The 16,622-nt window shown below is 44.8% G+C and overlaps 1 protein-coding gene across 2 annotated transcripts in view; it reads left to right on the top strand.

Moving 5' to 3' along the window:
* The window catches only part of Myo10 (myosin X), a 202,338-nt gene that overhangs the window by 133,121 nt on the left and 52,595 nt on the right, over positions 1–16,622 (top strand). The window contains exons 18-19 of one of the 2 annotated variants that reach the window (XM_057789533.1): positions 595–703; positions 2,809–2,889. In XM_057789533.1, the coding sequence (XP_057645516.1) occupies positions 595–703; positions 2,809–2,889 (190 nt within the window). Of the gene's footprint in view, positions 1–594; positions 704–2,808; positions 2,890–11,617; positions 11,758–16,622 lie in introns of those variants that run through there. The other variant, XM_057789532.1, reaches the window with a different exon arrangement.

Here is a 16,622-nt window from a genome sequence, read left to right as displayed (position 1 = left end):
TGCATCTTTTAGTTCCTCCATTGAGTTAACCAACTATTGACTGAAAATATTTATTAAAATTAAAAAAAGCATGTGGCTGTGCTGAAGATGTACAGACTTCTGTCGTCACCATTATTCCCTAAACAACGGCACTTTACCGACTCATGGAGAACCTCCTTTGTAAACAATCTAGACATGGCTTGGTGTTTGGGAAGATGTGTATGTTCCAAGTAAACATTGCCCTATCATAAATAAGGGATTTGAGCCTTTGGGGCATTGCTTTCGATGTGAGGACCTAGAATCTGTTCCCCCTACATCCTTAGCGGCAAATGAGGGGTTTAGGGGGCTCTCCCGACAGGCCAGTCCCTCAGTGATACCCCACCCCAGGTCATTGTCTTTTCATTTCCTCCCTCTGGTGGAGGACTCTGGTGCTCCCAGGACTGCCTCCAGCCGCCAAGCGCTGGTTGGCTGAATCTTTCACGTGCTGTTGCAGCTCATCAGGCCTCGGTGTACAACGTTAATTATCGTTGTGGAAATCCACTGTAATTACACTAGCCAGGCACCTGATGACACTCGCGTGCACTCACCTCACAGTCCTGCCCGTCCTTCACACAGGTTTGACTTCATCTATGACCTTTTTGAACATGTCTCAAGCCGCAACAACCAGGACACCCTGAAATGTGGAAGCAAACACCGGCGGCCCACCGTCAGCTCACAGTTCAAGGTCAGTCTGCACCACTGGCTTGCGTGAATCTGTTGTTTCTGTGATCCAAAGAACTGAGGCAGGAGTGGGGTGTATGAGAGGTGTGGGGAGACTGGACCTGGTTTCTGTTCTGTCACATTTTTAAGGCAGGCAGAGCTTCACAGGTACATGTCTTGGGCTTAAGAATGTACTTGCCTTTTGCTTTTTGCTTTTTTTGTTCTTTTAATCATGCTTAAGGACCTTGGTTTCATTTCCAACACTCAAAAAAAAAAAAGGACCAAAAAAAGCATACACATGAATATTTAGACTTTTCTTAGATTTTTTTTTTTTAATTTTTTTTTTTTTTATTTTTCGAGACAGGGTTTCTCTGTGGTTTTGGAGCCTGTCCTGGAACTAGCTCTTGTAGACCAGGCTTTTTCTTAGATTTTATAAATTAAATTATACTATTCTTTCCCTCTAGTGGCATGATAATTGTAATTAATAATTACTAATGTCATTAAAGTAGAAATATTTTGGCCAGGTAGTGTTAGCGCACGCTTTTAATCCCAGGACAGAAGCAGGTGAATCTCTGTAAGTTCAAGGCTAGTCTGGTCTACAGAGTGAGTTCCAGGATTGCTAGGGCTGTGACACAGAAATCCTGTTTGGAAAAAAACAGAAAACAGAAAAACAAATAACAACCGAAAGTAGAACTATTTCATGCCCTCAGATCTCACTTTATTTTGAGAAGGACTGTGGAGACATTCCCATGCTCAAGTGTTTGGGCACTAATACTTGCAACAGCATGGTTAGTAGGTTATTGTCCTGATGGTTTACCACAGGGCGAACCTGGAACACTTATATATCTATAAAAGAGATGCGTATACAGATCTATGTACAGGAGAATTTGAAATATGTGTATAGAACATTGAAATATTTTTAAAAGGCATATATGTGTGTATATAAATGTACTAATATATGTATTTTTTCACAATGCATGGAAATATGTCTTTAATTAACTAAGCGAAAGCTATTTAATTCTAAGCACATCTTGCCAGGCAGTGGTGGTGCACACCTTTAAGCCCAGCACTTGAGAAGCAGAGACAGGTGGATCTCTGTGAGTCTGAGGCCAGTCTGATTTACAGAGTAAGTTCCAGGACAGCCAGGGCTACACAGAGAAACCCTGTCTTAAAAAACAAACAAAAGCATAAAGGAAAGAATGGAAAGGAGAAGAAATAGCATATCTCCTTCAGAAAGCTCATTTTGTCCTCCTCAACCATCATTATTGTATCTAACATTTCATGTGAAAATAGGGCATATTTCTTCCCATGTCTGTTTTTTTCCCCATTTATACATACATACATACATACATACACATATATGTATATGTGAAAGCACTCTCATATAAAAGCACTATATAATATATAAAATATGTTTTCCCATATATATAATACAGCATCATCTCTGGAAATAATGACCATCCTATGCCCAAATAACAGCGATGCCAGTTACCCAATTTGAAGGGAAATGGGAGCACCAGCATCTTGAATGTGTAAACATTTTCTGTCATCTGGAAGTAGAGCCTGGGAAGATCACCACCCCCTCATTTAATTATCTATTTGCCCTTAAGTGAAAACCCTGACTCAAGGGGCAGTGGTATCCTGTCAGTCAAGAGACGCCGATAAAATCCACCCTGGGAGGCTGCTCTCTAGGGTGCTCAGGGCTGTGCTGCTGGAGATTGAGCCGAGGGAAGAACACTTCAGCTTGCTTGACAGCCCCGGGACTGATGTGTGCAGTGCAGGCTTTACACAGGGAAGATGTGGCAATGCCAGACCCCATCGATGAATACTTATTCTGTGCCAGCCGCTGAAACAAGCGCTTTGTATCCATTGCTGTGCCCGTGCTCGCCTCACCCTGAGTACATAATCGCTATTTCTGTGGAGGCGGAACTAAGATCTGAGGAAGTAGAGGAACGCAGTAGGACTTGAGTCAGAGCTGTGTGCGCCAAGCCTAGACTCTAAATATCTAAGTGAGATCCTTTGCCTTGCTTTATGTTATGGTGAGGTCATTTAAAATGAAAAACTCATTTCTCTGATTTGTTATTTCTTGTTTTATTCTGACTAAACCCACCTGTCCTCTTCCTCTGACAGGACTCCCTGCATTCCTTAATGGCAACTCTAAGCTCCTCTAATCCCTTCTTTGTGCGCTGCATCAAGCCCAATACGAAGAAGGTAAGGCTTCTGAAGGACCAGGCTGGGCTCTCCTCAAGAACGTCTCCAGGAGCAGTCCAGCCTGTGGTCTACTAAGGACAGCCTCTGGGAGTGGTTATGCTTAGACTTGGTTTCTCCAAAATCTTTCGTCATAGATGGTTGAAAACAGATGTGGCATTCTTGTAACCTGACAGGAAGTGGGAAACCCTTCATCCTCTGAGCCTGTGAGTCAGCTTTTGAGATTTAGGGAATCCTACTTTTAAAGGAGACAGTGTAAAGCCGACGTGGTTTCTTTATTATTTGGTTTATTGGCTCCAGCTCCAAAATGCAGAAAAGAAAAGGCATTTAGTATGTTTTCTTTTGTAGCTATTTTTTTAAAGATTTATTTATTAATTATGTATACAACATCTGTCTGCATATATCCCTGCAGGCCAGAAGAGGGCACCAGATCTTATTACAGATGGTTGTGAACCACCATGTGGTTTCTGGGAATTGAAGTCAGGAAGGACCTCTAGAAGAACAGTCAGTGCTCTTAACCTCTGAGCCATCTCTCAGCCCTTATTTTGTTTTTATTTTTGTTTTGTTTTAAGTTTTCTCTTTTAGTTTTATTGTTTAACTCTGGGGAAAAGATTATAAGCTAAGAAACAATGTTTTCAGTACTTTATCTTTTAAATTAAAAAGAAGGTAGACTAACTTGCTTTATGTGTATGGATGTTTTGCCTACATGTATGTCTGTGCATCACATGAGTGCCTGGTGCCCTCAGAGGTCAGAAGAGGGCATCTGATTCCCTGAAACTGGAGTTATGGGCTAACATATAGATGCTTGGAATAGGTCATGGGTCCTTTGCAAGAACAACAATTGCTCTTAACCACTGACCTATCTCTCTAGACCTATTCTAAGTACTTTGATAACAAGGCAACTTAAGGCTAGATCTTTTTAAATATCATAACTCAATTAGAAGCAGTTTAAAAAGGAGAAGCTGCTGGGGCTGGAGAGATGGCTTAGTGGTTAAGAGCACTAGGTGCTCTTCCGAAGGACCCATGTTCAATTCTTAGCACCCACATGGCAGCTCACAGCTGTGACTCCAGTTCTGGCATTATCACACAGACATACATGCAGGTAAAATCCCAATTTACATAAAAATATATAAATAAAAAAAATAAAGAAGAGACGCTATTTACCAAGAGAATTCAAAGCTAAAAGGGGAACTTGTCACAAATGTGTGGATGTTTGGGGTTGCTTTGTTTTTTGAGATAGAGTTTCATGAACTCCATTCTTTCTTTGAACTCGCTATGTAGCGTAGGCTGGGCTTGAACTTCTAATCCTCCTGCCTTTCCCTCCTGAAGGCTGGAATTGCAGGTGTGTACATCACACCCAGTTTTATGCCGTGCTAGGGATTGACCCCAGGGCCTCGTGCATGCTAGGCAAGCATTGTATCAACCGAGCTACATCCTGAACCCATACGAAGTGTTAAGGAGTTAATTTTCATTTGGCAAACAAACCTCTTTAGAACCCTTCTTTAGAGAGAGAGACTTACCCCCTACCCCATCCCCCATGCAGTAATTTCTAGAACTCTGTCTCGTGAAAGAGTAGAAAAGATGAAGATGCGAAATCTGACCTGGCCTTTGTCCCCTTAGAACTTGGGTTTGGGGGCTGGAGAGATGGCTCAGCAGTAAAGAGCATTAACTGCTCTTCCAGAGGTCCTGAGTTCAGTTCCCAGCGATCACAACCACCTATAGTGGGATTTGGTGCCCTCTTCTGTCATAAAGGTGGGCATGCAGATAGAGCACTCATACACATAATGTAAATAAATAAATCTTAAAAAAAAAAAAAAAAAACAACAGAGCTTGGGTTTTATTCCCCCAGCCTTCCAGCTGCTGCTAACAGTGTCCTTGTTTGACTTTGGCTCTGACTTAATGTTGTATTGTTTCCACAGTCACAGATGTGTTCTGGAGTGTTCTGGCAGGAGCTGTCTAATTAGGCAGTGCTGCCCTTCTGTGCGGTAGGGCTGATAATGCCACATCTCACCCTTTGAGCCTGTCAGCTTTTTCTCAGCTGGAGTCTGGGAGTATGGGTGCCCATTGGATTTCTTTAATCAAACCGTTTCCTTCCAGCCATGAGACATTCCTGGGCAGCTCTATCGGTATTAGTATCTCAGATTCCGTGAAACGGGAATGTGCCCTCATGTTGACTTTCCTCAGACAAAAATGTCATTTTGAGAAATTTCCATCCTTGATGGTTTCTGTTCTTAGATGGCACAAAGTTCATTTTTCCTTCAGACTATACTATAAATCTTGAAGCCCATCTGCAGCCAGAATTGAAGGAATTACTTCCTTGTTCTTGTTATTTTTCCATGCTGAGATTTTATTTTGCCCAATTACTTGGAATTTTGTACTTTACAAAGTGATCCAATGCAGCTCTCTGTTTACCTTGGCTCATGGGCTCGTGTCCTCCTGACTTACTGCAGACACTAGTTAGTCACTTGCCAAGGGAGAGCTTGTAAGAATCTCTCGATATCATTTTAAAAGCACTAGAATATGAAGGCCTTGACACAAGAGCTAACTTGTCTCTGACCTAAACTGTAGGTGTGATTCATGAGTGTAAAGAATGCTAATTAGAATATGGAGATAGCAAGTAATGACCTGATTAGCATCCATTCAGTTCCGTCAAGAATACGATCTGTTCCTGCCCACCGCGTACTATGAAACATATAACACCACACTGACCCTCGCTTGGAATTTCTCACCAAAGGTTTTAGTCTAAAGGCAAATCCTGAACTTTCCACAGGGATTCTTGCATCCCCCCACCCCTTCTTCCGTGTGTGTCCCTGGCAGGACACATCCAGGGAGGGATGAAGGCCGCTCATCTCACCTCGTCCTCTTCTGTCGCGTTTGTTATGGGAAACTGGAGATGTATTTAAATATCCATGGAAGTGTTGGCATAGCCTCAGGATGGAGATGTTGGGTGGCTTGGACAGATTCTAGAGGTTTTTTTTTTTACAGGTTCTGTAGCCAAAAAAGATGACCACAATAGCTAACAAAGTCTGTGGGCTGACTAAAGAACTGGATTAGAATTGAATTGAAGGGACCTGCTTTTGGGAGTCACACAGTGACCAGGTGTGAGGCCATGCAGCCTCAGTCTGGGGATTAGCGGCCTTCCCTTCTGCCACCGATTGTTTAGACCCCAGGGTAGTCATTCAAGTCTGAAGAACTGGGGGTCCTTTGTGCCTTTTGTATACTTGTCTGTTGTTACTATGCTTTTGGCTCCTCCCCCCACATCCAACTCGTGTGTGTGTGTGTGTGTGTGTGTGTGTGTGTGTGTGTGTGTGTTGCTGTTAGTTTTCTCCCCCCACCAGCCCCCGCATCCTTCGCTGCACTCCCCCTTGTGTATTTGTAGGATGGGGGAGGAGGGGGGGAAAAGGGAGGGAGGGGAGGGGAGGGAAAGGGAGGGGAGGGGAGGGGAGGGGAGGGGAGGGGAGGGGAGGGGAGGGGAGAGGAGAGGAGAGGAGAGGAGAGGAGAGGAGAGGAGAGGAGAGGAGAGGAGAGGAGAGGGAGTCTTCCTGCTGCCAAATTGCAATGAAGCTGAAAACTCACTCCTAATAGAAGGTTGTCTGCAGCCTGGCCTGGCCTTGCTGGGCTTGGGACAGCCTGGAGAGAGTATAGCTCTCTGCTGAGTTTAGACATTCATAGTTCACAGAAGACGGGTGAATTTAAATAATAAGTTGGATGTATTTAGACGGTGATGTGCCCTTTCAGCTTCCTTATGTTGGGATATACTAGGGTATAGCAATCGCTGGCCAAAAACTGCCCCTAAAAGCAGGGAGACTTCTGGATTGAAGGCTAACCTGCTGGACCTCATCTGCCTCTCTCCCCCAGGGCATCCTGGGCCTGTGATCTCTCCCTGCCCCATATTTTAGCAAGTGAGATCTCATCAGGAAAGGCTTTCATTAACATTCCTCAGAAAAGCCCGAGGTTATCCTGAACAGAATTACAGACAGGACAAACCAATGAGTATCAGGGAGGCTGTCCGTCCTGCTGTGAGAACTAGTCTACAGCTCCAGGGAGCCAAGGTGAAGCTGAGGCCACTGCCCACAGCATCAGCCCAGCCTGCTTCTTGCACCACGCCTGGCTATCATGTCTTAATCTTCTGTCACTGGTTTGGTATGATGAGGGCCTAGATTTGAGGAGGGAAGCATTATGGGTTCCAGGATTCCAGAACACTGCTATCCAAGTTTTAATAATATATTTCCCAAAACGCGTCTCCTCACGAAAGCCAAGATAGAAATGGCATCTGTAATATGTATGAGTCTTGCCGTATTGGCGTGTTGATTCACCTCAGCTGTGTCTATCAAGTGACCCCTTCTCAGGTTTGATAGCCTAGCTTTCTGGTCATGCCAGCACTCTTTCTCAAACCATCCTCCAGCTGTGGATTGGTGCCTCCTACTCAGATACCAAGATCTCTGCGTGTATGGACATTCTGGAACCATATCTTCCATGGATGTACGGATGGCAGATCTGCCCACAGCAAACAGATTAAGCAGAAAGTTTAAACACTGGTTCTTAATATTTGAATTACTCTTTCTGGAATTATACATTACTTGTTTGGTGCAAACACAATCTATTATCGTACTTTGTTGAACCTAAGGTCCCGTAAGAATGAAGTGCAGAATTTTTCTGTCATTGCAGGTTGAACAAAATCAGCAAGGATGCCGGCCAGTCCACACAGACGCCATGCTTGCTCACCAATTTTTTGCCATTTTACTTTATAAAGTTCATGGAGTGGAGGTCACTCCTCTCCCAAGTGCATGCCCTGCCCCTCAGTCTCCAGGCTCTTGGATAAAATGATTTTATGTCTTGGGTGATCTGTAGTCATTTTGTTTTGCTTTCTCGGTGCTGGGGATTAAACCCCAGTCCTCGTGCATGCCAGGCAAGTGCCCTGCTGCTGAACCGCTCCTCCAGCCCTGCTACATAATGCGCAACCACAGAAGAGACAAGCAGGGTGGGTGGTTAGCTTCATGGTTTGTAAGACAGTAGAAACGGCTGGAATGAAATTCACTTGCACCAGGCAGTTGTTGCCCTGTGGAGGCTGCCTGGGGTTAAAGGACAGCGGGTTAGGTGACATCTGATCAGACACATCTAGATTTCATTTGTATTAATAAAATATGAAAGCCAGGCAGTGGCGGCTTACATCTTTAATCCTAGCACCCGAGAGGCAGAGACAGGCAGATCTTTGTGAGTTCAAGGCCAGCCTGGGCTAGAGAGTCAGTTCCAGGACAGTCAGGGATATACAGAGAACCCCTGTCTCGAAAAAAAATAAACTAAAATATGAAACAGCCACATCCCTTTAATCCCAACCCTAGGAAGCAGAGGTAGGCAGATTTCTGTGAATTTGAGGCCAACCAAAGGCTGCAATAGTGAAACCCTGTCCAAAAAACAAAACAAACAAAAAATGAAACATAACCTGTCTTCCCCAGACTAGTTATCTTCTTTTGTGTATCTGTGTGAGTATGTGTGTGTGCACGCGCATGTGTGTGTGTGGTGAACTCACTGGCATGAGTGGTGTGCCATCCTTGTGGAGACCAGAAGAAGCCATGCTGTGTACTGCTGTATCATTCCGCCTTATTCTCTTTGAGATACCATCTTATTTTTTTTTTTTTTTTTTTTTTTTTGGTTTTTCGAGACAGGGTTTCTCTGTGGCTTTGGAGCCTGTCCTGGAACTAGCTCTTGTAGACCAGGCTGGTCTCGAACTCACAGAGATCCGCCTACCTCTGCCTCCCAAGTGCTGGGATTAAAGGCGTGCGCCACCACCGCCCGGCGAGATACCATCTTATTGAACCTGGTCGGCCAGCATCCAGAAAGCCCAAGAGATCTTCCTGCTCCCTCTCTGGCCTGTCTGCTCCAGGCACTGAGGTCACCGGCATACTGTGACCAAGTCTAGCTCCTTAACAAGCTCTGGGGTCAGAACTCGAGACTGCATGCCTGCCTGCACAGCACACACAATTAGCTACCGAGCCATCTTCCCAGCTCTGGTTATCTCTTTTAAATGTCACTCAAGGGGCCAGCAGAATGGATGAGCAAGTGTAGGCCCTTGCCTCCAAGCCTAACAACCTGAGTTTGACCCTAGTCCGCGTGGTAGAAAGAAAGAATCGACTCCTTTGGGACTGGGACTTGTTCCTGTTGCCACTCCAGTCACCTACACATCAGCTCCTGTTGCCTGGGGCCACTGGGTTGTTCATCCTCTGTGCCTAGGACTCTGAGGGTTCACCCCATTGCTCTGATACACAGGCTCTGGTCTAGCCCATTCAGAGGTACCTGCCTCTTGCCTGAAAGGGAAATTGCAACATTCCTGGAGCACACAAGCCCTAAAAGCAATGGCAGGAAGAAGAAATCCAAGGCGTATGTCTAGGCTTGGCTAAGCCTTCCTCTCTAAGCCTTGTGTACGCCCCCATGACTTCCTTGCCTCTAGACTGTATGTTTTGACAGCATCTACATAGATGGGTAGTTATATGTGTTTTGTGAGGATGTAAAGATGTAAAACAGCTGCAGAGAACCCTGTGAAGTCATCCATGCCTGCCTTACATTTATGGTGGAGAATTTACTCAACATTTATGATTTTTATTGTTATATGCTTAAAATTAATTAAAAAATTAGTTAAATTCAGATCAGTTTCCTGACCAAGGGACCACCCTTCAGGAAGGCAGGTTTACCCGAAGTCATGCTAATGAGGTAGGAGCAAAAACTTGCCCTGTAATGAGGTGACTACTTAACTTTCTCCCTAGCTGCAGACTGTTCCCTAAATCTGATGCTTTTCTGAGTGACTCTCAGATCATAACTATTCCTTCTCTCTCTCTCTCTCTCTCTCTCTCTCTCCTCTCTCTCTCTCTCTCTCTCTCTCTCTCTCTCTCTCTCTCTCTCTCTCTCTCTCTCTCTCATCTTTCTCTGGAGCTTTGGAGCTTGTTCTGGAATTTACTCTGTAGACTAGGCTACCAGGCTGGCCTCGAACTCACAGAGATCTGCCTGTCTCTGCCTCCCGAGTGCTGGGATTAAAGGTGTGCTCCACCACGTCTGGTCCTCATCTCTTTTCTAAGTATGCTTTTCCTAATGCTTTGGCCTTCACTCTTTCTCTAAAGGCCCATGCCAGCTTTTTCTCTTTCTCTGCTCTCTCCTTCTCTTCTTCCTCCAGGCAGCAAGATTCGCATTTTGCCTGCTCCAGGATCTCCTCTGCTAGTAACCACTGTCTTCCGTCTTCCATTTGAGTCCATTCTTGAATTCTTTAATTATAAATACTTAGAACCGTAGAGGGGGCATGGCAGTGGTGGCACACACACTTTAATACCAGCAGAGGCAGGAGGGTTTCTATGATTTCAAGGCCAATCTGGTCTATAGAGGCAGTTCTGGGACAACCAAGGCTACACAGAGAAACCCTGTCTAAAACACAAAGAACTCTAAAAGGAGACCCTGATTTTCTCAGTATCACTAATGTATCAAAATGTTAAATGTTCATGTTTGGTTCAAATTTCGATGAATATCTTTTTTAAGAAACATTTTGTAAGATTAGTTTGTGACAACCTGGCTGAGAGGTTAACTTTCTGTTGAACAGAAGAAAACATGAATGATGCCGGGCAGTGGTGGCGCATGCCTTTAATCTCAGCACTCAGGAGGTGGAAGCATGTGGGTCTTTGTGAGTTCGAGGCCAGCCTGGTCTCCAAGAGCTAGTTCTAGAACAGGCTCCAAAGCTACAAAGAAACCCTGTCTCAAAAAGCCAAATAAAAAAAGAAAAGAAAACATGAATGATATCACTTTAAATAGAAAAGATTATGTGAGCCGGGCAGTGGTGGCATATGCCTTTAGTGCCATCACTTGGGAGGCAGAGGCAGGTGGATCTCCGTGAGTTTGAGGCCAGCCTGGCCTACAAAATGAGTTCCAGAACGTCAGGGTTATTACACAGAGAAACCCTGTCTCAATAAGCCAACCAAACGAACAAACAAACAAATGAATCTAAGATTATGTGAACAATGAAAGTAGGGGTTTTGTAGAATTATGTAGACTGTCAGCTCTTTTAACTAACTCTGGGTGAATTGAGTTCTTTCTTTAGAGGTGGCTACATTTCCTCTGTCTACACTCCCCCATCGTTAACTAACCTTCAATAATTCTGTTTTTCTGATTGCCTCCAATATTTCTGGCTGACTTTGACCATCTTCCCCTAGCCAGGACACATTTCTAGAGTTTTCCTTTTGCTTAGAGAATATCTCATACAGAAGATCTGTGAAGAGGCAGCTTTGCCTTTTGAGGAAATTTTGGTAAAAAGAAACCATTAAAACAACTATTCTTCTCCCCCAACAAAACAATCCAGGAAACCCCTCAGTGGTCACTTCAACCCTGTTTACCAAGTTGTCATGGCAACTATTCAGCTGCCCTGTGTAAAGACCTGGATAAATAGCTGTAAATGAAACTCAGCTCAAGTGAAGAGTGTTGTTCTCGGGTTGGGTTTTCCAAGATCACAGCTAAAATACTTGAGTGTTTTTGTCCTTGGGCAACTCTAAATACATATATATATATTTATAAAATCTTTGAAAATTTAGCCTCTTTGGACTCTTACTTGAATTTGTGTGTTTGTCAGTGTGTGGATCATGGTTCGTTTGTGCTTGGAGTCAAAAGTATTATCAGCCATTCCTGTCACGCTGGCCTGAGAGGCTGGGCGTCTTTGAGTAGACTCAGGCAGGAATGAATTAAGCAAGCACAGCCCAAGACAGCACATAAAAGGCAGGGAGCTGGGCAAGCTTCAGAGAGCGGGGATTGCCTGCCAGCTCAGATGCTCTTGGGCTCTTCCTCTGGAGATGCAGCTGTTCGCCTTGGACGGGCCCTGAAGGGAGGGAAAGAAAGCTCAAGGTAGGCTTTTGTTTTGCTCTGTTTTTCCTTCTTCTTTGGGCTCTGAATAAAAGTTTCGTCTACTTTGTAATGGTTGCTGTCGTGCAAAACTGTAGGGTGAAATACCAAAGGAGGGGTTTGCTCGCCTCTCTGAGCCCCAGACAAATTGGGGAGGCGCTGGTTTGGATGGTACAGGTTTGAAATATTAATAATCCTTTGTAAAAATGAAGGCATTACTCCATTTATCAGCCGAGGCCTTGAATGTGTGATCTACTTTTGATAAGCCAAGAATTTAAAGAAAAACACATTGTGAATGAATTGAAGAGGAAGCTTAGTAATGGTGTCTTTTGTTTGAATTTGACGTATTTCTCCCCAAAAGCTTCTTACTACCGTCTTATAGCTTTCCCGTGCCTTGGGCTGCATAGGAATGTTCAAAGAAATGGGCGCAAAAGTTAACTCTTCCTAAATTTGCCTTTTAGGGGTCTACTAGTGTGGAGATTGTGAGAAGTTAGATGAGTTAACTGATCTGTTGGATAATGTGAGCTCTTTTCACACACGCACGCACACACACGCAAGTACGCGCGCGCGCGCACACACACACACACACACACGAGTGCACACGTATGTGAATATTGCTACCAGCTTGGAGAACTATGAGGAAGCACAGGCACATTTTGCTCTGTTCTCCGAAGGGAAATGTCCCCTAAGAAAGAACTCTTGGAGTGAGGGAAGCCAGCACCGAGAGGGTGGAATGGCTTAGGCTGGTTTCCATTCAGTTGCTAAGTGGGTCCTGGGAGGGATTAAATGTTTTCAATATGAAGGTAGTCTTTCATATTAAAGAGGACAACATTTGAAAGCCATGCATAATAATGGTCTGCCACCTACTTGGCTACAGCTACCTTTCTGTTGAAATAGGCGTCTAGGGTCTAGAAATAATCAAAACCTCTCGTGGGCTTGTGGTTATCTGGGGCCTTCCTCCCTCTGTGTGGAGAGGTGTCCCGCAAAGCACCTGGACCACTGTGTGGCCATCTCTCACCATCCTCATGTGGTTCCGTTGAGTGGACCACTATTTGTCTCCCTGACGGACCTCATGGCAGGTCAAAGGTTGTATAGGAGGTGATTGCTGCTCTCTGTGGAGTCACAGCTGTAAATGGGCCCCCCCTCGCTCTCCGTGGGCCTCTGCTCCCTCCTTGCTGTCGTCCTCCAGTAGTCTTTAGCTCCTCCTGCTGAACTTCCAGAATATTATCCAATCAGATGGGAGACCCACTGGCTCCTATGAGGAGCCTGCCTCAGACACTTGGCTATCACTGACAGTTTATTTTTGGGTGGGTAGTCTCTTGGCATATGAAGCCCCACATTAGCATGCTCACAGGCAACCCCCACAGTGTGTGACTTCTGTTCCTGACTGTTCTGTTACTTTCAGCTCACTGAGCTCAGCAAAGAGCACTCTTCCCCAGCCTCCATTCTGATTCTGGTGAAGTGGTGGGGGGTGGGAGGGTACCTGACTTCCCTGGACTACAAACATTGAGGAAGAATGGTCAGAAACATACAAACAGCATCTGCCGCCACTCATGATGCCAGTGTAAAGGACGGGTTTATTACTTTAAACATTGCAAAGTTGTCGCGAACTTTTTTCTTTATTCACCCGTAATTTCACTACCCAAAGACCATCCGTTTATATTCGAATGTATATATACTGCCCCCCCTGAACCCTCCCGCCCCCCCCATCCCCGGGGAATAAACAGGACCTTGACTGTCTTCCCTGTTCATCTGAGCTGCATTTCCAGTCTCTTTATCATAGTTCTAGTTTGAGACAGAGTCCTTACCCAACTGACCTTACACTTCCTTTGTAGGCTAAGTCCTCCTTAGCCTTGGCCTCCAAGGTAGCTGGAATGACAGGTAGGTGCCACCATACCCAGCTATACTTAGTTTTTCTAAACTGGAATCTGAACTTTGGAAGTATTTTCTTCAACCTAATATGTCATCAAGCATTTTCTTTATCCTTCCAGACAGGGTTTCTCCGTGTAACAGTCTTAGTTGTCATGGAACTCACTCTGTAGACCAGGTTGGCCTCGAACTCATAGAGATCCACCTGCCTCTGTCTCCCAAGTGCTGAAATTAAAGGCTTGCGCCACCAGCGCCAGATCATTAGGAAGCATTCTTAAATGCTGTAGGATTCTGTCAAGGGCTGTGTGTGTATGCGTGTGTTGTGTGCATGCTGCTGAATGAACCCAGGACCTTCTCTGCATGATAGGGGGTGAAGGAATTTGCTTTTTAAATGATCTGTGTCTCCAGTCCTCAATGGCAGTATTTGAAAGATTTCTTTTTTTAAAAAAAAAATTCTTGTTTATTATGTATACAATATTCTGTCTGTGTGTATGTCTGCAGGCCAGAAGAGGGCTCCAGACCTCATTACAGATGGTTGTGAGCCACCATGTGGTTGCTGGGAATTGAACTCAGGACCTTTAGAAGAGCAGGCAATGCTCTTAACCACGGAGCCATCTCTCCAGCCCATTTGAAAGATTTCTGTTACTGCATTGTCTCTCTTGTTGCAAACATCACTGTTGTCTTATTCCCATGTGCAGATACTGTTTTCTTAAAAGTATTTTTTTCTTTTCCTAAATCCAAGTGTGTATTTTATTATGGCTCTATTAGTATATGTATACATGTAGCTGAGTTCCTGTTCACTGAAGCCACCTACAAATCAAGAAACAGGTAGCCTTCGCTGGCGTTGATGGTGGCACACGCTTTGCTTTTAATCCCAGCACTCAGGCAGGTGGATCTTTATGAGTTTGAGGCCAGCCTGGTCTATAGAGCAAGTTCCTGGACAGGCTCCACAGAGAAACCTGTCTCAACAAACCAAAAAAAAAAAAAAAAAAGGAATACATAGATAGCTTTACTATATAAAGAACATTTACAGGGGCTGGAGAGATGGCTCAGTGGTTAAGAGCATTGCGTGCTCTTCCAAAGGTCCTGAGTTCAATTCCCAGCAACCACATGGCGGCTCACAACCATCTGTAAAGAGGTCTGGCGCCCTCTTCTGGCCTTCAGGCATACACAAACAGCATATTGTATACATAATAAATAAATAAATATTAAAAAAAAGAACATTTACAAACTGATTAAAACTATAACAGATGCTTTAGAGAAATTAAGAAAGCACAAGCAAGAAATTTGCAAGAAGTAATGAAATCTGGGGATCTTCAAATTAAAATGTGGTAATTTTTTCAGGCTGAAGTTTGAATTTTTGTTTGTTTTTATTTGGTCGGTTTTGGAGATTGTCTTTCTACATAGGTCTGGCAGCCGTGGCACTCAGTATGTAGACTGAGCTAGCCTGGACTCACTAAGATCCGCCTGCCTCTGCCTGGGAATAGAGGCATGTAACACCATGCCTGGCATAAATTAATTTTTAATTGAATCCGTTTTCTTGCCTGCTTTGATATACACACATACATTAATATACTTTGATAGAGATAGACAGACCGACATGTCTACCTTCTTCTCAAGAGGGAAGAGGTGAGGCCTGAACTGGGCTGTCCCCTGGAGTGAGCAACTCTTCACTGCTGAATATTTAACTAGTCTGAGGCTGTGGGATCAAAGCCTTTCGTGGCACCCTCTGTAAGCTTCCTGCCTCCTGCTCTGCTCTGCCCTCCTTCCTGGTCTCCACCCAACCCCCAGGCAAGGGGCACCGCTAGCTACTAACTGCCACTCCTTCCCGCCCTCTGACCAGCCTCCCCACCCCCACGCCGGGCTCTTGACTGGCTCCTCTAGGCGGAGGCCTGGCCTTGGGCTCTGCCCCCACCTGCCTGTTCCAGCCTCTAGATCCAGGCTCCTTTCTCCCGAAGCTCCTGGCTGGTGAGTACCTACCCTTCCCACCGTATCTTTCCAGTCTGAAGCTCCGTATTTGGGTTTCACAGTCGCCTTTAATTTTGGAATCCACTTTTCTGGGTGCAGTTGCCTGGATTTTCCAGTTCTGTGCAGCCTGGCTCTTTGAAGTGAAAAGTATTCATGATTTAATTTCACACCCTTTCCCTTCCTCCCCTCCTCTCCTCATACTCTCTTACCGGTTTCTTTCTCAGCAGGTTAAGGCAGAGATTGCTGCGCTTGGCCCTGCTGACAGGTGGGCTGGGCCGTTGAGGGCAGTTGTAATCTCGACTTTTCTTTGCTAGAGACTCAGCAGTGGTCATGGACCTCACTCCGTAGATACAGGTTGTAGCCCCAGTGTCTACCGTAGAACCTCTGCATGATGATATTAGAACTTCTTGTTGCTTTTTATTGTTTTATTATTATTATTTGCCCTTAGGGAGATGGCACCCACATTAACTTTTTCTATCGAATTTGCTGTCGCTTTTAACCTTGTGTTTACTCTTAGAAAGCTGTATCATTTAGGATCTTTGAGATGGTGTTAAATGGTGTGGTTTTAGTAAGCTGTGTTCTGACTTTGAGAGTGTGTGAGGGGCTTTTAGGCCAGGCTGCGTACGTCATTGTGCGGCGGCTGTGCACTGTCCACCCTCTCGGATGAGTGGCTGCCCTAGTTTCAGCCCTCTGAAAGGATGCAGCCGCTCATTAACGCGTGCCAGATGCCGCTCTGGTCGGCACTGCACTTTAAAGGGAATAATACTCCTAGCTTTGGAACGACACGGGGATCGTCTCAGCGTCTGCCTCTAGGAAATGGAAGAGAAGTGGCCCTGTTATAGCCATTGCTAGATGGGTGAAAAATCCCTCAAAAAATTTTGTTTCCTTGGCTGTTTTTAAAGCTGAGATGAGGTAATACTTCACTTAATAAATGTAGATAGCTGAGATTTCACCTCCTGGCCTAGGCAAAGGAACAGGATAAGTCTTTGAGATGTGTACATACTGACTTCTTTTAAGGCAGCCTAGACTTA

Source organism: Chionomys nivalis, chromosome 15 (genome assembly GCF_950005125.1).
Source record: "Chionomys nivalis chromosome 15, mChiNiv1.1, whole genome shotgun sequence".
NCBI lineage: Eukaryota > Metazoa > Chordata > Mammalia > Rodentia > Cricetidae > Chionomys > Chionomys nivalis.
This window is presented reverse-complemented; position numbering and strand designations above follow the sequence as displayed.